Genomic DNA, 25,907 nt, shown 5'->3' with positions numbered 1-25,907 from the left:
CTTCATGAACTCAGAGGTGAATCCTTGTGTTCTTGCTAGGCTTTCCCTGCTTCCTTTTCCAGAGTGGAAACAGCGCTGACGTTCTGCCTCAGGGATGGGGGAGACGATCTGAAGCATTCTTTTCAAATGTTTTGGGTCTTCAGTGCTCTCCCTCCCCTCTCCTATTCCTGAGGCAGTCACTCACTGGCGAGGGTCCCACGGGGCCATCAGGAACCTTCCCAAGTTAGTTACATTGTGAAAGAACACAGATCAGAGGGGGGGGAGAGAGGGGGGGAGAGAGACAGAGAGACAGGGGAGGGGAGAGACAGACAGAGGGGGGGGAGAGAGAGAGAGAAAGAGAGAGAGAGACAGAGATAGAGAGAAACACAGAGAGAGAGACACAGAGAGACAGAGACAGAGAGAGAGAGGGAGAGAGAGACAGAGAGAGAGAGAGAGAGAGACAGAGAGACAGAGAGAGAGAGAGAGAAAGAGAGAGAGAGAGAGAGAGACAGAGAGAGAGAGAGAGACAGAGAGAGAGAGAGAGACAGAGAGAGAGACAGAGAGAGAGAGACAGAGATAGAGAGAAACACAGAGAGAGAGACACAGAGAGACAGAGACAGAGAGAGAGAGGGAGAGAGAGACAGAGAGAGAGAGAGAGAGAGAGAGAGAGAGAGAGAGAGAGAGAGAGAGAGAGAAGACAGAGAGACAGAGAGAGAGAGAGAGAGAGAGAGAGAGAGACAGAGAAGACAGAGAGACAGAGAGAGAGAGAGAGAAAGAGAGAGAGAGACAGAGAGAGAGAGAGAGACAGAGACAGAGACAGACAGACAGACAGAGAGACGCGTAGAAAGAAGCCCTTCACTGGCAGCAGCTGCACATGGGACTCCCACAAGTCCCGTCAGAGGGAGAGGAGCCAGAGGCGGAGTGTCTCCTTGGGGTGCAGGCCTCCCTGAGAGCAGCCGGGCTCTGTGCACAGGACAGCCCTCAGCAAGGGTCAGCAGAGGCGAGAGGGCAGGGCCGGAGGGCACAGATGGGGGCCTGGGGGGGGGGTACAAGGAGGGAGAGGCTCAGCCCCCGGCTCCGGCTGATTTCCTGGCGGGGTTACTCCAGGTCACAGCTCCTGGGTCTGGGGGCGGGGCCCCGCCGCTCCTGGCACTGAAAGCAAGCCCGGCAAAAAGGACAAAGACTCCACCAAGACTTCCTGGTCCTTGTAGAACAGACGGCCCCCTCCGTCTCCTGAGTAAGGGAGTCCGCTTTCCTCTCTAATGCACTTTCACACTGCATGGATGGCACACCCCGAGAATGGTTTTAAAAGACGTTTCCCTGGGACCGAGGGTCAGTAATCCTTGGGGTGAATACCCTTTTCCACATCTCTGTAGCTATGGCGCCCCTGACATTTCTCCTGTGCCAAAAAGGTAGAGCCCAGCTCTAGAGCGCCCCCACCCGCCTTCTCGAGGGACTGCCGGGGTGTGGCCAGGGGAAGTTCCACCAATGACACAGAACCATACAGGGTGGTGGAAGCCTAAGCCGAGTTGGACCAATGACAGAGCCCCTTACAAGGTCGGGGCAGTATAAGTAGAGGAGCTGGCGGGCACCCCATGAGTCTGTGAGGGCACTCCCAGGAGCTGGCAGAGGTACGTGCTGGGCTGGGGCTGGGGGTAGGGTGGCGGGTACGGTGCCCAGAGCACCCCCGGCCTCGGCTGGGCTGGGAGGCCACGTGCCCCCTTCGGATCTCGCTCAATCGCCGTTTTTCTCCTCAGGGATTTGCTGAGGTGATTGGAGGCCCCCCAGCTTCGCGCCTCTAGGCCACCGCCATGGAGGCGCTCACCCCCGTTATTAGCAAGCTCCAAGAGGTCTTCAGTGTGGTGGGCAGGGAGATCATCCAGCTGCCCCAGATTGTGGTCTTTGGCTCCCAGGTAACACTTGCCCTCCCTGGGGATAGGCTGGAGGGGCAGTGGGCCAGTCCCTCCCTCCCTGCTGGCCCCCTCAGGCCCTGTTTTTCCCCTCCCCCATGCAGTAGGAGCTGCCTCTCTCCCTCCCCCTTCCTCCATTGCAGGGAGGGACAAGCTCCGCCTTGGTCTCGGCCCCTCCCACCTAGCTTAGATTTCTCTGCCAGGCCTCCCTACTCCCAAGGGACATGGCCGCCATCACTAACTGAATCCGGGAACTCTGGGGCTGGCAGCGGGGGGAAAGGGCGCCGCCACCAGGTGGGCCTCGGCTACAAGTATGGGACGGAGCTCTTACTGGGCATGTGCAGGGCAGCCGCCATCACTAACTGAATCCGGGAACTCTGAGGCTGGCAGCGGGGGAAAGGGCGCCGCCACCTGGTGGGCCTCAGCTACAAGTATGGGACGGAGCTCTTACTGGGCATGTGCAGGGTGGCCGCCATCACTGGCTGAATCCGGGAACTCTGGGGCTGGCAGCGGGGGAAAGGGCGCCGCCACCAGGTGGGCCTCAGCTACAAGTATGGGACGGAGCTCTTACAGAGCATGTGCAGGGCGGCCGCCATCACTAACTGAATCCGGGAACTCTGGGGCTGGCAGCAGGGGAAAGGGCGCCGCCACCAGGTGGGCCTCAGCTACAAGTATGGGACGGAGCTCTTACTGGGCATGTGCAGGGCAGCCGCCATCACTAACTGAATCCGGGAACTCTGAGGCTGGGGAGGGGGCGCGGGGGGTGGGGGGGGGTGGGGGGAGGGGGGGGCGGGGGGGGAGGGAAGGGCGCCACCACCTGGTGGGCCTCAGCTACAAGTATGGGAAGGAGCTCTTACTGGGCATGTGCAGGGCAGCCGCCATCACTAACTGAATCCGGGAACTCTGAGGCTGGCAGCGGGGGAAAGGGCGTCGCCACCAGGTGGGCGTCAGCTACAAGTATGGGACGGAGCTCTTACTGGGCATGTGCAGGGAAGCCGCCATCACTAGCTGAATCCGGGATCTCTGAGGCTGGCAGCGGGGGAAAGGGCGCCACCACCTGGTGGGCCTCGGCCACAGGAGGGACAGTTCTCCTCCCCTCCCCCTGCCCCCTCCTGGAGAAGGTTCTGGGCCTGCTGGCGCCCTTCCTCCCGTGGAAAGGCCCGCAATGGAACTAAGTAGAGCTGCTGGACGATCCTAGATTCCGAGCAGCTACAAGGGCTCTGCCAGGCTCGCTGAACCAACCTCACTTTCCCCGTGACAGGAGCGAGCCCAGAGAAAGGGGTCCAGAGAGGCAGAGGGAGGACGGGAAGCCGGCCCCCGAATGCAATGCCTGCTCCTCCTGCTGTACCCTACTAGGTTCCTGTGCTTAACCTGAGATGGCCGAGTCAGGGGTGCTTGGGGGGGCCAGGCTCAGAGGGGAAGGGGCCAGGGGGAGGCCCCTTCCCAGAAGGCCCCGAGCCCCACCTTCGGCCCTGTTGTTATTACAGAGCAGTGGAAAGAGCTCGGTTGTGGAAAGCATTGTGGGCCGGGACTTCCTTCCAAAGGGTTCCGGAATCATGACTCGCAGGCCCCTGATCCTTCAACTGGTGCACGTAGCCTCCCTGGAGGAGCGGCAGGCCACATCCCCAGAGACATGTGAGCATCAGGGCAAGGGCCGGGCGGTAGCAGGGAAGGACGGAGCCGGGCCACTGCCGCCGGCTGGCTTGAAGACTTGAGCCGGCCAGAATGTACCTCCTGAAGGGGACCTGCCCCCAAGCCCTGCAGGCTCCGGCTTCACAGCTGGAAGGGCCCTTGCTCCTGGTACAGAGGAGGCCCAGACGTGGGGAGTGGCTTCCCTGAGCACCAAGGTGGTGCTGGAGGCAGGCATGGGAACCCAGGTCTCTGATTCCAGCTGTAGCATCCCTGCTGCTCCACCACAGGGGTGCTGGGTCCTGGACCGGGGCCAGAAATGGCTCTGCCCTGGGCAAGTGGCCCTTCATCCCATTCTCCTCCCCTCAGGAGCGGATTGGTAATGGCAACGAGGGGGTGACCCTCCCCTTTCTTCCTGTCCCCACAGATATCCAAGCAGAGGAATGGGCCACTTTCCTGCACAACAGACAAAAGGTATCCCAACCGCCCCCGCTCGGCCCGTTTGCCAGACTGGGTCGGTGCTGGGAAGCTTCCTCTTCTCCCTTTGGACAGCACCGCTTCCTGCCTCACCCCCAAGCCCCCTGGCTACCTGGACTTCCCGGACTGATGCTGCCCCGGCCCAGGGTTGGGTGGGGGCAGAGCTCATGATCCTTGTGGAGTCACCCTAACTGGCAACCTTTAGGAAGGGATCATTCTCTTTCCTCTCCAGATCTTTACAGATTATCATGAAATCCAGAAGGAAATTTCTAATGAGACAGAGCGGATCACCGGGACTAATAAGGTGAGCACGGGTGGCCCCACCCCTGGTGGCCCCCCCCGGCCAGGTGCAGTGCAGCTGACCTTGACTCTCCTCCTGCAGGCCATCAGTCTTGCCCCCCTGTACCTGAAGATCTACTCCTCAAAAGTGCTCAATTTGACTCTGATTGACTTGCCTGGATTGACCAAGGTATGTTCACTCGGGGATCTCCTCAGTTCCCAGAGCTCGGAGGCTCCTCTGGCTGCTGATGGCTCAGTCTCCCATCTCTGCTGCCTTCCCCACTGGATCGGGGCCCAAGTCCGCCGACAGGGCAGCCATGTCCCCTTTCCCCCCACATCCCCTCCACGTTCATCATGATCACTTCCGGGCATTTTAGCCCATCTGAGAAGTGGCAGTGGGCACCTCCGACTTGTCTCCATTTGCATTTCTCGGCTCACTAGGGATTTAGAGCATTTTTTCATACGACTGGGAATAGCTCAAATTCCTTTACCTGAACGTTGTCCACTTAGACCCTTGGATCACTTCTCAGCTGGGGAAGGGCGAGAATCTGGGTCAATTGGACTCACTTCTGTCTGTATTGGAGAAATGAGGCCTTTCTCAGAGACGCCGGCGGGAAAATGCTTTCCCCGCTTCTGCTTCCCTTCTACTCTTGGCTGTGTTGAATGTGGGGAGTCTTCCACATGTCCTCCTCATTCCAGTGGTTTTCCTTTGTCGACAACCTTCTCCGCCCATGTTTGTTGGCTGATTGACTGGGGCCGAGATGCCAGAAGCCACAATAGTCCTTTTCTCCTCCCCTTCCTCCTTGGAGTGGTGTTAACAATGCCATCCTTGCTGGGCGTCCATCATGGCTTAATTCCTTTCTCCCTTCCCCCTCCCTGAGAAAGCTCCAGGAGGGAAGATTGTTCTGTTTGGGTCTGGGCTTAGGCATGACCTCTTGACCTTTCCTAGCTGCCCTTTACCTTGCCCTTGCCTCTTTGGCTGGTCATGGCTATCCCTGGGGCCTATCGGGGTTCCCAAGAGCAGCCGGGACTTTTTGTGAGCTTTATCTCCTCCTGCCAGGTTCCCGTGGGGGACCAACCCCCCGACATCGAGGTGCTGGTCAGAGACCTGAATCTGTCCTACATCAATAACTCCAACTGCCTCCTCCTGGCTGTCACTGCTGCCAACACAGACATGTCCACTTCGGAATCCTTGAAACTTGCCCGGGAGGTGGATCCTGATGGTACGGGGCTGCTGGGAGCACTTGTGTGGATACGGGGAGGAGGGCCGGCAGTGCTGGGGGGAGGCCGCCTGGCTGGGCCAGTAACTGCATGGCCTTGACTAAGGCATTGGCCTTATTTCCCTTAGACAACATGGTGTCTGGACTGGGTGGGCTACTTAGGCCTTCTTTCAGCTTTCTGATGGAAGGCCTGGCCCTGAGCCTGAAATTTTCCTTTGCCGGACATCAGTATCCTTACTAGGAAAGGACGCCTGGGGAGGGCGCCACTGCTTTTCCCCCTTTTAGGCCTGTTGACTCCTGTCTTTGGGGCCAAGAACTCTGCTCGCCCTCCCACTCCCTCACAAACCCTTTCCTGTGACCCTCCCAACATCTGGTGTAGCCTCAGCCACGAATGTGAGGGCCACTTTGGGGTTCAGAGGAGTCCAGTTCTCCCCAGGCAGCTCGTGCATGGCACAGAGCGCCCCCTAAAAGCCACCCAAAATCACTAACTCTGCCTCCAGACCTTGGGCTGAAGCCGTTCTCGGCTCTTCCCCCTTCTTAGGACGCAGAACCTTGGCAGTGATCACTAAGCTGGACCTCATGGATGCTGGGACAGATGCGATGGATGTGCTGATGGGCCGAGTCATCCCTGTGAAGCTGGGCATTATTGGGGTGGTGAATCGGTGAGTGGAGCTCTCTCGGTCGTCCCCCTGAAGCGGCGCCCGGCAGCAGGGAGGGGGGTGAGGGGGAGACCGCAGCCGGGAGAAGGGAACACAGTGACACCGAAACCCACTGACTCACAAACAGGCAAGCTTCTGAGGCCTTTGGGGGTTTTGTGAGTTCACCAGTGAGGTGAGTTCACTTCTTCTCCAAAGTCCAAAGCAGCGGAGTAATCTCTACAATGACAAGCAGAAGCAAAACCCGTAAAGGGACGGAGGCTAGGCTTGGAGCAGATGCACGCTTTCTCTCACACCAAGAACCATGACGTGCAAAAACAGTACCTGCCCTCAAGCTCCCAGTCTGATGAGGGGGACAGACATCAAATAAGCAGGGATTTAGGAGATACCCACAGGGGAGATAGAAGCTGACTTCCTATGGCATTAGCATGGGCATGGTGAGAGCTTGGGGTGTGGGGGGCCCCAGGAAAGGCCTCCTAACCGCAGGATGCCAGGGGAAGCATAAAGTGGAGCAGGTGATGAAGGGCATCCACCTAAGCACAGGACCTAGTCATTTCAAAGGCACAGAGGTCAAAGATGGAGTGGGGAGCAAGTAGCAAGCCTTTTCCAGCGTGGCTAGAGTGTAATGTGTGGGAAAGAGTGACACTGCAGGAGGCCTGCACATGAAAGCTGGAACGTGGTTGTGAAGTCCTCTCAATGGCAATCGAATTTGTATTTAATATGAAAGGTAATGGCTACTACTAGAGTTTATCAAGCAGGGGGAAATCCCTTTGGCAGCTGTTTAAAGAATAGGTTGGATGGCTAACATAAAAATATGCCTAAAATGATTGTACAGGCCTGATGTCTAGGGGAGGGAGAAGGGAGAAGACAATTGGCAACTCAAAATCCTCGAAAAATGAATTTTGAAAACGATCTTTCCATGTAACTGGAGAAAGGAGATGCTGTGGAGATGTAAATAGTAAATCAATGAGAAGGAGGAGAATTGTAACATTGAGAGCACTGCGTATTCTAGGAGTCAGGGAGAAGTGATTGAGGGCCTGGGCTGATGTGGCCCATGAAGGAAGTAAAAGGGATGGATGCAAAAAAGGTATCAGGCCCCTAGAATCTTCATCACTGATTTGAATGTGGGATGTGACGAAAGAAAAAGGATCACAATAACAGGGGTTTCGACATTGGTGAACGTGGGTAATATCAAGAGAAATCAGAAAGTTTGGAAGGACAGTCCTTTCATGTGATCAATCAAAAAGCTTTTTAAAAACATTTTTTTATTTTGACTTCGTTTTCTCGAACTCCCCCAGACCCTCCCCCACCCTTTGAAAAGGCAAGAAATACCATACCCATCACACAGGTGAAGTCATGAAAAGCTATTTCCATATTAGCTATATTGTAAAAAACAATGTGCTTCAGTCTGCACTCCCACGTTCACCAGGCCTGTCCGTTTTCAGCATGGGTCCTTTGGATTTGTCTTGAGTCGTTGTCTCAATCACAGTAGCTAAATCTTTCACAGTTGAGTATTCTTACAATACTGCTGTTATTGAGAACCAAATTCTCCCGATACTGCTTACTTCATTTTGCATCAGGCCATCCTGCTCATTATTTCTAATAGCACAGTAATGTTCCATCACAATCACATGCTCCCAAGTTATTTAGTCCTTTGTCATTTGATGGGCATCTCCTCAGTCTCCAGTTCTTTGCCACCACAAAAAAAAAATAAAATAAAATAAACGATTCCAAAATATTTTATGATACAGGTCTGTTCCTTTTTCTAGGATCTCTTTGGGACTGCCGGGTAAAGGGTACACACTTATGTAACTCTTTGGGTATAACTGCACATTGTTCTCCAGATATGGAGATATGGAGATAAGTCTGGTAGGTGTGAAGTGGTACCTCAGGGTTGTTGTAATTTGCCTTTCTCTAGTAAGCAGTGATTTAGAACTTTCTTCTCTGTGATTATTGATAGCTTTGATTTCATCTTCTGAAACTGCCTGCGCAATCCTTTGACCATTTATTAACTGAGGAATGGTTCTTTTTATAAATTTGATTTCACTTCCTATCTGAAAAAAATGATGCCTTTATCAGGGAAATGCTGTGAATTTTCCCTTCAGTTTCCTGTTCTCAGACTAATTTTAGTTTTGTTTATACAAAACCTTTTTAATTCACGTAGTCAAAATGACCTGTTTTACCTCCCTTGATTGTCTCTCTCTTTTTGGTCATAAGCTCTTCCCTTATCCATCAATCTGACAGGTCTCCCATGCCCTCCTGATTTGTTGTATTACCCTTTAATATCTGAATCATGGACACACTTGGGTGTATCTGGATACCCAGTGTGAAATCTTGCTCTGTGACCAATTTCTCCTTGACTGTTTTTCAGTTTTCCAGAAGTTTCTCTCAAATAAGGAGTTCTTAGCCCAGAGATCTTTGAGTTTATCAAACACTAGGTGGCAGTGCTCATTTATGTCTGCCTATTTTGTACCTAGTCTGTTCCACTGATCCAGCACTCCTATTTCTTAGACAGTACCAGATTTCTTTGATGATCACAGCTTCATGAGGTGGTTTGAGATCTGGTACTGCTAAGTCACCTTCTTCATACTTTTTTTTTCATTGATTCCCTTGATATTCTTGACCTTTATACTTTCAAATGAGGTTATTATTTTTTTTCTAACTCTATAAGAGAATTATTTGGTAACTTGATTAGTATAACACTTAAGTAATTTAGGGAATATTGCCATTTTTATTATATGAACTCATCAGCACTTAATATTTCTCCAATTGTTTTAATCTGTCTTAGTGAGAAAAGTGTTTTATAATTGTGTTCATATAGTTTCTGGGTTTGTCTTAGCAAGCAGACTCCCAAGTATTGGATACTGTTTGTAGTTATTTTAGATGGGTTTTGTCTTTCTGTCTCTTGCTGCTGGATTTTGTTGGTAATATATAGAAATGCTGATGATTTAAGTGGGTTTATTTTATATCCTGCAACTTTGCTAAAGTTGTTCATTGGTTAAACTATTTTTTCAGTTGATTCTCTAGGATTTGCTAAAGATAGCATTATCTCATCTTCCAAGAGTGATTGTTTTGTATCCTCATTGCCTCTTCTTACTCCCAACAAACAGTCAGGCAAGGAGAGGCAAGTTAAAGAAGAACACCAAATTTTATACCCCTCACTCAAAGATCCCTCACCCACCACTGGCTTCCAATCCCAGTGACAGGGATGGTTGGGAACAGAAATTAACCAATACAAAATCCTAAAAGCACTCATAAGCTTATCTGCTATAACTCCTGCTGATGTGGTAAAGTCTCACATCACGATTCACAGGAGGGGGAGTTGGAGTTTCTGTTTTTAAGTCAGTTGATTTTTGGTAAATGAAACTCAAGATTAAGGTTTGAATAAATTTATCCTAGTGATTCTGAAAACTCTTTCACTTACCACTTTTAATTCTATGATGTGTTATTTTCCATATTTAGCTTCCAGTTATATGCATGTATATATATATGTGTATATATTCACATATATACATTGCCCTCATTTATTTTCCCAAATTTTCCTTGTCCTTATTTTGTTTTAATTTTTTGATAATAGCTTTTTATTCAGTGGAATAGGTTAGGTTCACAGGACAAAATAGTCAATAACTATAGCAATCTAGTGTTTGACAAACCTGAAGATCCCAACTTTTGGAATAAGAATTCACTATTTGTCAAAAACTGCTGGGAAAACTAGAAATTAGTATGGCAGAAATTAGGCATGGACCCACACTTAACACCAAGATAAGATCAAAATGGACCTATGATTTAGGCATAAAGAATGAGATTATAAATAAATTAGAGGAACATAGGACAGTTTACCTCTTAGACTTGTGGAGGAGGAAGGAATTTGTGACCAAAGACGAACTAGAGATCATTATTGATCACAAAATAGAAAATTTTGATTATATCAAATTAAAAAACTTTTGTACAAACAAAACTAATGCAGACAAGATTGGAAAGGCAGCAATAAACTGGGAAAATGTTTTTACAGTTCAAGGTTCTGATAAAGGCTTCATTTCCAAAATATACAGAGAATTGACTTTAATTTATAAGAAATCAAGCCATTCTCCAATTGATAAATGGTCAAAGGATATGAACAGACAATTCTCAGATGATGAAAGTGAAACTATATCCACTCATGTGAAAGAGTGTTCCAAATCACTACTGATCAGAGAAATGCAAATTAAGACAACTCTGAGAATGTTGGAGGAGGTGTGGGAAAACTGGGACACTGATGCGTTGTTGGTGGAGTTGTGAAAGAATCCAGCCATTCTGGAGAGCAATCTGGAATTATGTCCAAAAAGTTATCAAACTGTGCATACCCTTTGACCCAGCAGTGCTACTACTGGGATTATATCCCAAAGAAATACTAAAGAAGGGAAAGGGACCTGTATGTGCCAAAATGTTTGTGGCAGCCGTTTTTGTATTGGCTAGAAACTGGAAAATGAATGGATGCCCATCCATTGGAGAATGGTTGGTAAATTGTGATATATGAATGTTATGGAATATTATTGTTCTGTAAGAAATGACCAGCAGGAGGAATACAGAGAGGCTTGGAGAGACCTACATGAACTGATGCTGAGTGAAATGAGTAGAACCAGGAGATCAGTATATACATCAACAACAGTACTTTTTTCACTATAAATGTCAATTGCATTTTTTCACAATAATTAGGTTCTATATTACATTGTTTAACTGGGACATTTAAAAAAGGAAGGAAAATAAACACAAAAGGAAAGGAGATCACTGAGGCAGGCTTTGAGGACTACTCACTTATTGGGGATGAGATAAAGATAAGCCAGCAAGGGAAACTGAGAATGCATGATCAGACAGGTAGGAAGGTTACCAGAGAGGAGAGAGAATATTCAGAAGAAGCTGGTCAAATGCAGCAGATGGCAGTGGTTGAGAAAGTGACAACTTGTTGACTATCCAAGATGACATTTCCCTTCCTTCTATCTGATGTTCATGGCTTTATTTTCTTTCTCTTTTCTTCTTGCTGTCCCAGGCATTTCTAGGCCAATATACATCAAAAGTAGTAGAGAGAAGCGTCCACTTCTGCTTTACCCTTGGCTTTATTTCAGGGGCTTCCAGTAGATCTCCATTTGCAGAAATTGCTAGTTTTGGGTTTAGGATATCTTGCTGTTTTGCAAAAAGACCCTCCTAAGCCAACGGTTTCTTTCTTTCTTTCTTTTTTTTTTTTTTTATTTTTAGCATAAATGAGTTCTTTGTTCCTGACAATGTGGTTTTTGTTGTTTATATGATTATTTAAGTTATTTTGTGGTGTTCAATTACCCTTCAATTCCCAATCTAGGAAGTATGTCCCGAGACTGAAACTTGATGCTTTTCACAGGAACCCACATGACCTCAAAACCAACAAGAGTATCTGTGAGGCGCTGTATGATGAGCAGGCCTTCTTGCAGAAGAAATACCCATCCCTGGCCAGCCAGAATGGAACACGCTTTCTTGCCAAGACACTCAACAGGTGCCTTGAGGGCGGTTGGGGCAGCCCGGGGGTCGTGCTGAAGAGTTCCCAGGAGTCACTTGGGCTTATGCTCCGTGCCTTAGGCTTTTCATGTACCACATCCGAGACTGCCTGCCTGAACTAAAGACACGTGTGAATGTGCTGACGGCCCAGTACCAGTCCATGCTGCAAAGCTATGGGCAGCCTGTTCAAGACCACAATGCCACTCTCCTGCAGATCATCACCAAGTTTGCCACTGAATACTGCAGCACCATTGAAGGAACAGCAAAGAATATTGAGACCTCCGAACTGTGAGTTTCGGGAAGGGTTGGCTGTTGCTTGGGGGAGCGAGCAGAAGATACGAAGGGCCATGGGACGGGAAATTTCTTAGGATAATGCCCAGAGAGCTTGGCCAGTTATTTGGAGGTTGGGCAGCGGCTCGGGATAATATAAAGCAGTAGAAATTCACCTCGAGACTTCACAGAAAACCCCAAAGGGGATTATGAAGAGTTGGCCATGGGGAATGACTGAACCCAAAAGCTCCATGGGGGGGAAAGTATTGTTGGGGGGTTGAATTAAGGTTGTCAGACCCCTGTCCCCCAGTGCTTCTGGTCTTAGAAGGCTGCGGGGGCCACGCTTCCCTCCAAGGTCTAAGGGTCATTCTCCAAAAAGCCCAAGCAGCAGTTAGTGGGTGAACAAGGACTTTATTGTTAAGGGTTTACTAGGTGCCAGGCCCAGTGCTACAGGCTTAGTAAACCTGCAAACCACAAAGACGGGCAAGCTCAGAGGGCTCCTGTTCTGATTGGGGAGGGCAGGGAGGAGTCTAGACACAATCAGGCACTAAGAGGCAGAGAGAATAGACGTGAGGTACGCTGGAGAGCAAGGCCTTACTTAGCAGCTGTGAAGTGGGAGGATTGGCGCCCAGCCTGGAAGGAAGCGCGGGGAAGGTCGGCCACGAAGCTCCCTCTCACCTTGCCGGGATGGTATATGGCGCTTGTTGTGGAGCTGTGAGCGCTCTGTGCGATTCTCTGTCCCGCAGCACACCACGGCTGCCCGTGGGGTTCTCTTGGCAAAGTTACAAAGGGCTGAACATTTCCTTCTCCAGGGGATTCAGACAAACTGAGGGAAATGCTCAGGGTCCCTCAGCCAGTAAGGGCCTGAGGCCAGATTTGAACTTGGGACCTCCTGACTCCAGGCCCAGCTCTGTCCACTGCAGCACCCCCTAGCTGCTTCCTGATGCTTCCTGGAGCCGGAGAAATGGGACCAGCTGGGAGATGGGAAATGGAAAGAGCTGGGAGTTGGGAAAGGGGAAGAGCTGGAAGATGGGAAATGGGAAGAGCTGGAAGATGGGAAAGGGGAAGAGCTGGAAGATGGGAAAGGGGAAGAGCTGGGAGATGGGAAAGGGGAAGAGCTGGGAGATGGGAAAGGGGAAGAGATGGGAGATGGGAAAGGGGAAGAGATGGGAGATGGGAAATGGAAAGAGCTGGGAGATGGGAAAGGGGAAGAGCTGGGAGATGGGAAGATCTGGGAAAGCTCCTTAAAGAGGAGCTAGGCACTGAGTTTTTGGGAAATAGGGAAAGTAAGGCCCTGCAAGGCAAACAGCTGGCTGGAGAAAGTTCACAGTGAGTGATTTGTTGAAGGAAGGTGAGGGCGAGAACCTTGACCAGCCGTGCCTTGTGTGTGCTTTTTTCTGTTTCCCAGTTCTCTTCCTGTTTCTGTATCTGACTGGTCCGAGGAAGGGATGGGGAGGGTAGGGCTTGGGATCGGCCATGGGCCAGGCGCCTCCCTGATGCTTCACTTCTCATCCCCCCAGCTGTGGTGGTGCTCGCATTTGCTACATCTTTCACGAGATCTTCTGCCGGACTCTGGAATCCATCGATCCCCTGGCCGGACTCAGCGTCCTGGACATCTTGACCGCCATCCGAAATGCCACGGTAGCAGATGCCCCCTTCACAGCCTCCTTCCCCATTCCCATCCATTCCTCCCCGGTTTGCTGTTGTTTCTGACGGTCTGTCTCGCCATTTGGGAAAACGTCCCTTTGTCAGAAGGCCGTGGTCAGCCAAAGGTACCCAGGCCCACTTCTGGGAAGGGGTTTGAGGTTACACAGCTGGTCAGTGGCTGAGCAGGTGTAGAAGCCAAGTCCTCCTGCCCCTTGGCAGCAGCTCTGTTCCTCTGGCCAGACCCTCTCTGGGACGCGTCTCTGAGAAGAACCTTGACTGCTTGCATTGACTTGTTTGCAGCGGCTTTTCTGGGGAGCAGGCCCTGGGCCTTTGGGGGAGAGGGCAGAGAGGGGGAATTCCTGGGAACAGGCAGGAGGAGAGTGTCAGCCTGAGGATCAGGAGCCCCTGGAGCCGTGAATCAGCTGGTGTGAACCGTCCAGCACCGGTTATCTCCAAGCACGGCAGGCACTGTGCTAGGCCCGGGGAGAACGGGCAAGCGACCCCAGAGAAGCTCCAGTTCAAATCTTGGCATCACGTCTGTGGCCGTGGCCTTCACTGTGGACTTGCAGGCAGAATAACCCTGATAGAAGTCCTCGCGTTCATAGAAGGCTAGGACACGGGCAAAGCATGAGTGAGGGAGGGCAAGGGACCAGCAGGGAGAAAGATGAGTTTCAGTGGAGTGGGAGGAATGGGCGTTTCCCGGGAGGCAAGAGGTGGTGATCATTGAAAGACCTTCGCCCGGGGCCTTGGCCTCCCAAGCTGAGGGTGAGCCCAGGGAGGGCAGGAGTCAAGCTGCACCATGGCCCTGCTTCTGCTGACCCCCCGCCCCGCCCCCAATTTAAGCATGTAAGGATGCTGGAATCAGAAGCTGAAAAGGAGATGCTAAAGCCCCAGTAACCTCCCGCCCTCTTCCCATCTTGTTCCCTCACTGCTCTCCCTGGCAGAGAATGGGCCTGGAGAGCTCCCACTCACAGGTTGGGAGGGCCACGCCGGGGCTGGCCAGCTTCCTCCAGACCCAGGGTCCTGAAGCTGAGCCCGCCTGTGCTGCTTTCCCCCCCAGGGGCCTCGCCCAGCCCTCTTCATCCCGGAGGTCTCCTTTGAGCTGCTAGTAAAGAGACAGATTAAGAGGCTGGAGGAGCCGAGCCTCCGCTGCGTGGAGCTGGTGCATGAGGAGCTTCAGAGGGTCATCCAGCACTGCTCCACTTATAACACCCAGGTGAGGGGGCAGAGGAGAGGCAAGGGGAAGGGCCCAGAGCAGGAGCCAGTTCCCCGGCCTCTGCTGGGAGAAGGGGGCGGGGGCCTCGGGCTCGGTTGGGAGGGAGGCAGCAGCCTGCCTGCCACCTCCTGGGTCTCATGAGCTTGGCCCTTCTCAGGAGCTGCTGCGCTTTCCCAAGCTACACGAGGCCATCGTGGAGGTCGTGACCGCTCTCCTGAAAAAGAGGTTACCCATAACCAATGAAATGGTAAAACCCAAGGCGGTACTCTGGGAAACAGCTGCCCTCGGGGAAAATGACGCCCCCTGGGCCCGAGGGACACACTGAGCCCAGAACGTCCAGTCTGCCCAAGCTCGTAATAGCCCGGACAGGGCGTTGGCGGCAGTGCTAGCAGCCGGTTTAAGGCTTGGTCGGGAGAAGGAAGGGGAAGGGAGAAAGCAGGGCTAGGGAAGGGCACAGGCCGCTGTGGCACTTTAGCTAGGGGTTCAAGGGACAAAGAGCCAGCCGAGCCTCTGCCCAGCATCACTTCCAGGGTAAGCTCCATGGATGCTGGCAAATACGCCGTCCCCGGCAAATGGTCGACTGAAGACATACCCGGGAGGCCGTGCTGCTCTTGGGAAAGCCTGTGGTCAGAGACTCACAGCAGGAGGGCGGGGCCTTGGGAGAGGAGGCCAAACAAGACAAGGACAGGATCCTGTTCAGTCCAGAGAGAAAGTGATGAGAGAATGACAGAGGGCTCGTGGGGGAACCCAGACTTCTCCGATTTGACTGTCGCTGCCCCTGGTCCAGGCAGGTGACGTGGCTCCCGCCTCTGTTCCCCCAACCCAACGAGCCAATAGAAAGAGGGGAGGGGGGGACGAGTGAGACGGGACAGCTCCTGCACTTTCATTGCCTTCTCTTGCAGGTTCACAACCTCATGGCCATTGAGCTAGCCTACATCAACACCAAGCACCCAGATTTGGTCGATATGGCTTTTGTGTCTCCGTCCATCAGCATTCCCAAGGTACTTGGGGGGGGGGATCGCCCAGCAGGCCCTTCCCGCCATCCCGGCGAAACGGGTGTCAGTGGCCATCCAGAGCGGCCTCGTGGCGGGCTAGGCCGAGGGCTGAAGTTGAAGTCAGAGGATCTGAGTTCAAGTGCGGGCTCTGGCCCCGTTTCCTCCTCTCAGATGGGGGGAATTGAACCCGATGCTTCTCTGAGCAAGGGCACCTCCAGGCTTCCCACTGTGTGAGCCTGTAAAGAGGGACCGGGCCCAAAGGCCGACTGGGACGGGGAGGTCGTCCTGCTGACCTGGCTCGGCTCGGTCGGGGCGCGGCTCGGTCACGGCATCCCCGAACGTGGAGACGCCGAGGAAGCTCCCGACCCCCTCCCTGGATCGCCCCTTTGCTCAGCACAGGAGCTTTTGCTGACATCCCCCTTCTGAGACTCAGCTGCTCGGCCTCCATGTAAATTGTGGTGTGGCCGGGCTTCCATTTAGAGACCAACTAAAAAACGGAGCGATTCCTCAGGGAAGGAAGAGGGATGGTGCAGTGCATGATGGGAAGCTGTGGATGTGTGATAGTGGTTGCAGGGGGTGCCGAACTCTGCTTGGGCTGGAACAGAGGCCACTTTGTGCTAGCGTCTAAAATCCATGATGCCCAATGGTCCCAGAGCTGCATTGTACCTCTCTGCCAGGTGATTCTGACTTGCAAAATGAGAGACAATGCTGCTGTGACCCCAGAGGACAGAGCTGGTAGCTCAAGGTTCCCCTCCTTTCGGGCACGTGAGGTGGGCATCTTTCACATCCCTGTCCCACCCACTGTTTTAGAAGTTTGCCAGGCTGCTGAAGTCAGGTTTCTGCACGCGCCTCACCCTGATGCGCCGGCACTCCTGGCGACGGGCACGCATATTGAATATTGCCACGTCCTGTCCTTTTCCCTCCCCTTTGTCCTAGCAGAGTGACGCCTACCAGGGCAATGGTCCTAGATGCTGGAAGAGCGAGGGGGACGCGGATGACAGTGTTCCCAAGGAAAGGGAGAACAGCAGATCACCGTCCCAGTTACACGTCTCCCCTGTCACCAGCCAGATACGTGCCATCAACTTCTTAGATGTGGTGAGTGGCATTTGTGTTCAGCGGGGATGGTGGCTTCGCTTCGGGGACTGGAAAGTTCTGTCTGGGCTTGACAGTAATTTCTACCACATGGGACGGCCTAACTCGGGGTCTCACACTAAGCCACTGCTGAGACCTAGGTCACTGGGTTCCCTTTTCCCAGGAGTTGCTCAGCAAAGCGGGTCTGCCTCAGAAAGGACCCCAAGACAGTAGCACCAAAATCGAGCAGAGCGTTTTGCTAAAGTCTGGGCCCAAAAGGCTCCAGCCCCCTGACTTTGGGTCCCTCCTCTTTGCCTCTGATGTCCGTACTGTGCTCAGCTTCCCTTGGACTTGCCTCTGGTAGCCAGAAGCAGAGCCCTCTGCTCTTGGGCCTGCAGAGCGCACTGCTTGAGGGTGCCCGCCAAGTACCTGGTTCCTTTCTTGCGGGGGAGCACCACCGAGGGATGGGAGTCCTGAGGTGGAGGTCTGGGGGCCGGTTCAGCTTCCCGGCTCATCCCCTTCCGTGGGTCTCTTACTCATCGCTCACATAGACCTAGGGAGCCACCTGCCCGAATCCCAGCAATGGCAGTTGCCGGGATCCAAAGCCCCCCTCCAACGCACTGGCCTTGTTAGTACACAGACTGAATTACCCAGGAAGCAATGCCCTCCTAGTACTCCTCAGGACAGACACCATGCTCAGGGAAGAGGGCCATGGAGGTTCGAGGAAGGGGGAAAACATGTGCAGCAAAGGCTGCTTGGGCGAGTGGGGGAACGAGTCCTTGGGAAGATGGGAAAGCATTGCCTTGCTGTGGAGAGGGCCCACTTGAGATTCAGGAGGGTAAAGGTGAATGGACCCCGCCAGCAGGTGGTGTGGGTCTCTGGCTTCCTTCGGCCCCCTTTGAGTAGAAGCAAAGGCATGAGCTGAGGGAAGCGAGCACGCCAGGGCCACGGCTCGGCAGGGCAAGATCAGCGATCGGGGAAAGGGCCCGAGGCTCCTGAGGAGGTGTGGACTTGAACCCCTTCACCAAAAGGCCCAGATGGGGAAGAGACCCAAGTTCAGCCTGCAGGGGTGATGAGTGGGGAGAGAACTGAGGGTCGGAGGGAGTGAAGATCACGGTAAGGCTCAAGGACATGGCGTGGGCTTCAGAGCAGGGGGAGGGGTTGGAGTAACAACCAGATTGTGATCAATTAAGGCATTTCCGCGTGCCCGAGCATGGAAGTAGAACGTTTGCGTGGGATGGCAAGAGCTGCTCTAGGCTACGTGCAGCCCAGAGGTAAGGTGGGAAACGTGCAGGCTGAGATTGCAGAGAGCTGCAGTGTGCAGGGGAGTGGGACGGGAAGGTGGCTGAGGACCACGAGGCCACGAGAAGCCATTGTTCCGTCGCCCTTTGAGGGCAGCACGGAAGGTGGGAATGTGAAGGTGATCTCGCCAACCTAAACAGGAGGAAAGGTGCTGTGATGTTCGTGTGAACGGGGAGAAGAGGGGCAGGAAGAGCCCGAGGACTGTGCCAGGGTCCGGGCTGGAGGTCGTGAAGCCTGAACCCTGGGGCTGGTTGCCTTTTGAATGGGTGGGGGATGGGTGGAGAGAGGGAGGGAATCAGAAACTGAAAGTTCACCCACAAAATACTGGTCCTAGGGGAGCACCTCCTGGCTGTCCCCTCAAACAAGGGGAGAGTCTTGTAGCTCAGGGCACGGAGCTGATACCGCCCCTCCAGAGACTGCCCAGAAGAGTGAGATTCAGCACAGGGAGGGGGCGGCTTGCACCAGAGCCCTCAGCACCTTGGGCCGCCTGTGGGACCCTGGTGCACAGATGCCCGGCCTCATTGTGCTGGAGGACGTGCTTCCTCTTATTGGCCCCCCGTTTTCCTCCTGTGTCCCCCCCAGCCCTTGCCTTCAACTTCCAGAAAGCTGAGTCGCAGAGAGCAACAAGACTGTGAGATAATCCACAGACTGATCCGATCCTACTTCCTTATTGTCCGGAAGAACATCCAGGACAGGTAGGGAGGAGTGTGCTGTGTATCTGCATGTGTATGTGTGCACACACGTGTCTCTGTGTGTTCCTGTGTGCGTCTGCGCATCCGTGTGCACGTAACGGTTCCTCACCAGCTGCTCTCCTGACCCACAATCTGGGCGTGATTAATGGTGAGAAGGAATCGGGCATGGATAGATCTCTACCAGTTGATTCTCTAAAGCAAGTATGGCTGTGTTTGCATTTCCCTTCATGACATCCTTGTGAGAAAAACAAGGGGAGGAACGTCCAAACGGGAAACTGAGGCTCAGAGAAGGCCAATTGTCCACAGGGAGCCGGACGGGAACCCGGGTTACCTGCATCATCAGAACTCCCCTGGAAGGGGAAGTCTTTCTAGGTTTCCTGTGGGCCCCTTGCTCCCTGCTTTAGAGTCTGACCCCCCACCCTGTAAGACTTCCCAGCTAATGCCGGCCTGGTCTCTCTGTCTCCCGACTCAGTGTCCCTAAAACTGTCATGCACTTCCTGGTGAACTATGTCAAAGAGCACCTGCAGAGTGAACTGGTGGGACGGCTGTACAAGGCCCAGCTCCTGGATGTGTTGCTGACTGAGTCCAAAGACATGGCGCAACAGCGCAATGAGGCCGCTTCCATGCTCAAGGTATGGAGCTGCTGATCCTAGTGAGCCCTCTCCTTGCCCCCGCCCTTCCTTAGGGGACTGAGCGATGCTTCCTGGCACCCACAGTTTTCTTTTCTTTCTTAGGTCCTCCAGCAGGCCAACCAGACCATCTCAGAGATCCGAGAGACCCAGCTCTGGTGAATGGCACGCCCCGTGCCCGCTGCCCTGAGTCTGCCGTTGCCTTAGGGGTACAGCTGCCAGCTTAGGGTTTTGCCATCCTCACTCCAGACCCGGCTGTTTCTCTCCTACATCTGTTCTGTGTATTTTCTTCATGATCCAGTTGAACAATTCTGAAAGAGATTATAACATGCAAACTCTCAGGAATATTATAGTGAAATTCCTGAGCTACCAGCTCAGAGAAAATGAGCCAGCAGCCCAAAACAAAAACAAAATCCCCAATCCAGATATCATAGCCCCACAGTCAGGGTAATCCAAACCTAGGCCCGAAGGTCTACGGAACCATACTCACCTTTTGAGCCAGAAATACCGCTCCTCCGTCTGTTGGCCAAAAACATGCAAACCAGATCTCTGGACAGAAATGTTTATAGCGGCCCTTGATGGGGTGGCAAAGAATTAGAAATTGTCCATCAGCTGGGAAACTGCTGAACAAGTGCCTGGATCTCATTGTGTAACCTACGTCAAATGGCTAGTTTTCTCAAACAAGAGGTGTGTGTGGGGGGGGGATATAATTTGGAACTCAAAATTTTAAAAAGAAGAATGTTAAAAAGTGTTTTTGCATGTAATGGGGGGGGGAAGCCAAAATATTAGAGGTTTTTTTTTTAATGATGCAAAGATTGTTCTAAAATGTGTAAATATGTTCTGAAGAAGCAACTTTCATTGCCTTCAAATTAAAGATGATTTAGGAAATGGTGCAGACTGACTTTTTTTTTTTTTTGATAAATAGTAAATTTAATTAAATTTATTATTCACATACTAGGTTGAGTTCTCCTTAAGTATTTTTTTATTATTATTATAGCTTTTTATTTACAAGATATATGAATGGGTAATTTTACAACACTGACAACTGCCAAGCCGTTTGTTCCAATTTTTCCCCTCCTTCCCCTAACCCCCCTTCGCCAGGTGGCAGGTTGACCAATACATGTTACATATGTTAAAGTATAAATTAAATACGATATATGTATACATGTCCATACAGTTGTTTTGCTGTACAAAAAGAACTGGACTTTGAAATAGTGTACAGTTAGCCTGTGACGGAAATAAAAAACGCAGGTGGACAAAAATAGAGGGATTAGAATTCTATGTAGAGGTTCATAGTCATCTCCCAGAGTTCTTGCACTGTGCATAATTGTTTCAGTTCATTACTGCTCTATTGGAACTGATGTGGTTCATGTCATTGTTGAAGAGGGCATGTCCATCAGAATTGATCATCATATAGTATTGTTGCTGAAGTGTATAATGATCTCCTGGTCCTGCTCATTTCACTCAGCATTAGTTGATGTAAGTCTCTCCAGGCCTTTCTGAAATCACCCTGCTGGCCATTTCTTACAGAACAATAATATTCCACAGTATTCATATACCACAATTTATTCAGCCATTCTCCAACTGGTGGTAATCCATTCAGTTTCCACTTTCTGTCCTCTACAAAAACGGCTGCCACAAACGTTCTTGCACACACAGGTCCCTTTCCCTTCTTTAGTATTTCTTTGGGATATAAGCCCAGTAGTAGCACTGCTGGCTCAAAGGGTATGCACAGTTTGATAACTCGTTGACATAGTTCCAAATTGCTCCCCACAATGGCTGGATGTATTCACAATTCCACCAACAATGTATCACACTGACTTTTTAATGGAAACTTTCTTCTCTGTACCTCTCTTTTTGCACTGTCTGTGTTTTTATGTGGCCTGATATGCAAAAGGGAAAATAACTTTTCTTCAGAAAGAAAGTCTCTCTCTGCCTTCCTACTACTGGTCAGTTTAGGGAGACAGACAAGACACCCAGATAAGAAGAAAGATAATCAAAGGAAGAAGAAGAGGAGGAGGAAGAGAACAACAACAGGGAACAAGAGTGATGAAAGAGGATCTCTGTTCCCCATGCATGGCACCATAAAATTGGAGACTAGATTTGTTTTCTCTAGTATAAATTTCCTCATTGTGGCTTGAATTTCCCTACATGCTGAAACAAGGAAGTTAGGTGGTGCAGTGGATAGCGTGTCAGGCCTGGAGTTAAGAAGACCTGAATTCAAATTTGGCCTCAGACATTTTCTAGCTGTGTGGACCTATAGGTTCCCTTTCCTCTTAGTCTCCTTTACCCACTTTTACACTTCCCACTTGATTCTGCTACAAGCCATGATAATAACTGCTCAATAGCAATGCCCTTGTTCTCTTCCTCTTTCTGGGAGTGCACCCCAGGTGCCACCTTTCCAATCCTTCCCACCTTTCAGGTAGGGATTTCTATCCATGTCTCGCCAACATTTAGACATTTCTGTACAACTGATCATTTTGGGCTGCAGGTCTGTTCTCAGATAGGTCCGTTCCCACACACTATTCCCTAGTTTCAACTCTTGCCCCGGCTGATTCAGGCAGTATTTCCTTTTCCTATCTTCTGTCAAATGATGTTTCTCTCCTAAATTCCAGAAACCAGTGCCATTATGAACCTGGGATCAGTTCCTGAGCATTCAGGCTGGCCTTGAGCGACAGGTACCTATGGCCATTGGCTCAGGAGCTGGGGCCCACCACAGATCCAACAATTTGATAAGTTAAAAGTCCTTCCTATATTCTGCATGAGCAAGGGGAACTGGTTCTCATCTCTGGGAGGTAAAGGTCTGGTCTCTGTAACCACCATGATTGTCATGAAGAAATGAGCCCAGGGAGAGCCCCATGAGGTCCAACTATTATTACTCTACCAGGTTAAGGTGGGGCTCCAGGAGGCAAATTTATCAGCTCCCAAACAGGCAACATGGACTAATGTGGCTAATGTAGGGGGAAAGAGAGCAATGAAAAGAATAATACGTAGACAACTACAATACACTGGGATCAGAGATCATGCTCCCATTCATGGAGGCCCCCTTCTCTAATGTAATTTGAGGCCTCCTTTATCTTAGACTGATAAAGGTGGAGCCCCAGGTCCTTTTGTTCTGATATGGTGTGTCCAGCCTCGTTCCTGGGTCCGAATTGCAGTGTACGGGGTTTGTAGCACCTGGCAGGATCCGACCCAGCACCGAGTCAGCTTCTCATGCTTCTGGGATAGGGTCAACACCCAATCTGGTTTCTATGGACAGGGAAACCTAGGGGGGCATCTCAGCTATCAGCCCTTTTCATTGTACTTCTCAATGTTGTATCATCTCTTAAGAAATAAATCCTTTGTCTCTAAAATAAGGTTCCAGTTTCCCAGATGATAAGCCTGGGAAGGGTGACTTATAATAATTCATATGTGGAAGCCCAGTATCTCTATGTGTTTTGTTTCTGATTCTGACCAGAACAAGGATAAAGCATTTAGTCCAAGCCAGTTAGGTCTGTAAAGATCATTTAGTCAGTTGTTTTATTTCTTGATTCATCCTTTCCACTATCCCAGAAGAGTGGGCATGCCAAGGGGTGTGGAGATCACAAGTGATTTCTAAGGCCCCAAGCAGATTCTGCAATGAAGGCATGAATTTCTGGATGAAAAATGTGTCCCCAGACAATTCTTAGATGAAGAAATTGAAACTATTTCTAGCCATATGAAAAGGTGCTCCAAGTCAATATTAATCAGAGAAATGCAAATTAAGATAACTCTGAGATACCACTACACACCTGTCATATTGGCTGAAATGACAGGGAAAGGCAATGTGCAATGTTGGAGGGGATGTGGGAAAACTGGTACACTGACACATTGTTGGTGGCATTGTGAATACATCCAGCCATTCTGGAGAGCAATCTGGAATTATGCCCCAAAAGTTATCAAACTGTGCACACCCTTTGATCCAGCAGTGCTACTCCTGGGCTTATATCCCAAAGCAATATTAAAGATGGGAAAGGGACCTGTATGTGCCAAAATGTTTGTGGCAGCCATCTTTGTAGTGGCAAGAAACTGGAAAATGAATGGATGTCCATCAATTGGAGAATGGCTGGGTAAATTATGGTATATGAATGTATTGAAATATTATTGTTCTGTAAGAAATGGCCAGCAGGGTGATTTCAAAAAGGCCTGGAGAGACTTACATCAACTGATGCTGAGTGAAATGAGCAGAACCAGAAGATCATTATATACTTCAACAACAATACTATATGATGATCGATTCTGATGGACGTGCCCTCTTCAACAATGACATGAACCACATCAGTTCCAATAGAGCAGTAATGAACTGAACCAGCGAAAGAACCACTACACAGAATTCCCAATCCCTCTATTTTTGTCCGCCTGCATTTGGATTTCCTTCACAGGCTAATTGTACACTATTTCAAAGTCCGACTCTTTTTTGTACAGCAAAATAACTTTATGGACATGTATACATATATTGTATTTAACTTATACTTCAACATATTTAACATGTATTGGTCAACCTTCCATCTGGGGAAGGGGAAGGAGGGAATAATTAGAACAAAAGGTTTGGCAGTTGTCAGTGTTGTAAAAATTTGCCCGTGCATACATCTGGTAAATAAAAACTATTAAAAAAGAAAAGGAAAGGAAAGAAACAAAAGAAAAAAGAAAAATGTGTTCCCTGATCCAAGTCTGTCCTCTCCACTATTGCATATCTGGGAATAATTTGTTCCAATAAGGCCTTACTTATTGTTGAGGCAGTTGCTCAGGCTAAGGGGATTGTCTCCACCCATGAGGTCAGATTGTCCACTATGACACATGAATTGACAAAATTATTTCAAATTTTACAAAGATCTAATCCAACTTCTCAAAGAAATCTTACCAAGTAAACTGGGATTAGTTGCAAGAAGTGGGAGGAGCAATAAATTTCTGTTACTTGGACAGCATGAGCGTATTTGGCTAACCAGTCCCAGAAGGGCTTTTTTTATTTATCCTCGATGGTGGCGATATTGATTCAAAGAGCTTTAATGATTGGCAAGTTTAATGAGTAGGTACTAAGGTCCGATTGATAATATTTTTTACCTACTAATTTTACAATTCGTGACTAAACATCAATGGATATTTCCACAACTGACTAATAAAAGTTAGCTTCTTTGTATATGTATTCCATATATCTGGACTGTAGATTGTGCCTTAAATCCCTTGGAAAAATGGGTTTGAGGCTTGAAAAAAGCCCCAACCTTAAGATGACCCAGAAATACCAAAACTTTTTTGCTTATCTAAAAAAAAAATTCTTGTCTCTTTTTCTGTAAAAACTTCATTCAAGATCTCTCCCTACCCTTGTCTTTGAACACTATTACTAAATATCATTAGCTCCCATTGCTAGTCTCAACAAGATCAACTGGCTCTTACCTTCACCAGGTCTTCTGATGTCTCGGCTTCAATTATCTGAATCGAAGAACGACCTGAAGAGGTCCCCCACAGAACACCCAGATATACATGAATATGCAGTACTTTGTTCTATTACTTCACTACATAGAGTTCCTTCAATCCTAATGCTCTAATCCTCCCTCCCCTTTCTGCAACCCCTTTTTCACGTGTCAGAGAGTGTCAGAGCCAGGTGCATAATCAATCAAGAGTGAGGAGGGCTTCCACTTCATTGGATGAGGCTTACTCAATGCCATCAACTCCCTATTGGGCACAGGCAGAGTAAGCCTCCCAGTGCCTCAAACTCTGCTCTTGAGATTTGCCCTCGACCCTAACAACTCCCTTTTCTTGCTTAGCAGGGACCACTTAGGGGAATCATAGTATTCTTCAAATGAGTTATCGTGCCCCTTTTAAGTTGTATTACAATTGCAAAGATACAAGGCAACAATAGTATGATTATGAATATCGTAGGTGTCAATATTGTTGACAGCCATGAAAAATGCATATGATCAGAAATCCTTTTGACAAAATTTCCAGAAGTAGAAGATGGAATAGTAAAATTATTAGACAACTGAGATATTTCTAATGCTCAACGTGCTAATTCCGGAGGATGAGGAATTATAGCCCATGTCCAATGTCCTTCTCGATCAGCAGCAACATCTTGAGCCTTTATTAGCATTGTCCAGTTCTGCATTGGAACCCCAACTGTTCCTGGAATCTTTGAACTCAGCTCAAGAAATGTAAATGCAAATAGCAGTTGCACCATAATCTCCTTATTCTTTCTTTTCATCACTTTGGAATCATATTGAGTAGACAATACCTTTAAAGTGTTGGTAGAAGGTATATAAAAGCTTTCTCTATGATCCTTAGTAAAAATATTTGGTCCTTTAACAGGAATCTCACTAATAATAGAATGTTGAACAGCTATAGAAACTTGTTTATAAATTGACCAGGTTTAGGCAAGTTAATATGTGTGAGAGAACAAAAAGGCAATAAAGGTTCCCAC

At 49.9% G+C, this 25,907-nt stretch overlaps 1 protein-coding gene across 2 annotated transcripts; it reads left to right on the top strand.

Annotated features, from left to right (window-relative positions):
- The first annotated feature begins 1,532 nt into the window (after positions 1 to 1,532).
- Positions 1,533 to 20,201, top strand: LOC141548397 (dynamin-1-like protein). 2 transcript variants are annotated; one of them, XM_074277254.1, is made up of 18 exons: positions 1,533 to 1,610; positions 1,737 to 1,892; positions 3,377 to 3,524; positions 3,946 to 3,992; positions 4,228 to 4,299; positions 4,378 to 4,464; positions 5,335 to 5,497; positions 6,036 to 6,156; positions 11,522 to 11,653; positions 11,737 to 11,943; positions 13,446 to 13,566; positions 14,633 to 14,788; positions 14,946 to 15,035; positions 15,691 to 15,789; positions 16,723 to 16,878; positions 18,739 to 18,851; positions 19,321 to 19,480; positions 19,583 to 20,201. In XM_074277254.1, exons 2-18 carry the CDS (start codon positions 1,791 to 1,793, stop codon positions 19,637 to 19,639), a joined length of 2,031 nt encoding a protein of 676 aa, XP_074133355.1. In that variant the 5' UTR covers positions 1,533 to 1,610; positions 1,737 to 1,790; the 3' UTR covers positions 19,640 to 20,201. The 2 variants fall into 2 exon arrangements, with proteins under 2 accessions (XP_074133355.1, XP_074133356.1); XM_074277255.1 differs by having other exon boundaries at positions 1,577 to 1,634; positions 1,749 to 1,892.
- Positions 20,202 to 25,907: the final 5,706 nt, after the last annotated feature.

This window comes from Sminthopsis crassicaudata, chromosome X (assembly GCF_048593235.1).
Source record: "Sminthopsis crassicaudata isolate SCR6 chromosome X, ASM4859323v1, whole genome shotgun sequence".
NCBI classification, from domain to species: Eukaryota; Metazoa; Chordata; class Mammalia; order Dasyuromorphia; family Dasyuridae; genus Sminthopsis; species Sminthopsis crassicaudata.
Note: the sequence above shows the minus strand (reverse complement) of the source record. Positions and strands in the feature narration are given on the sequence as shown.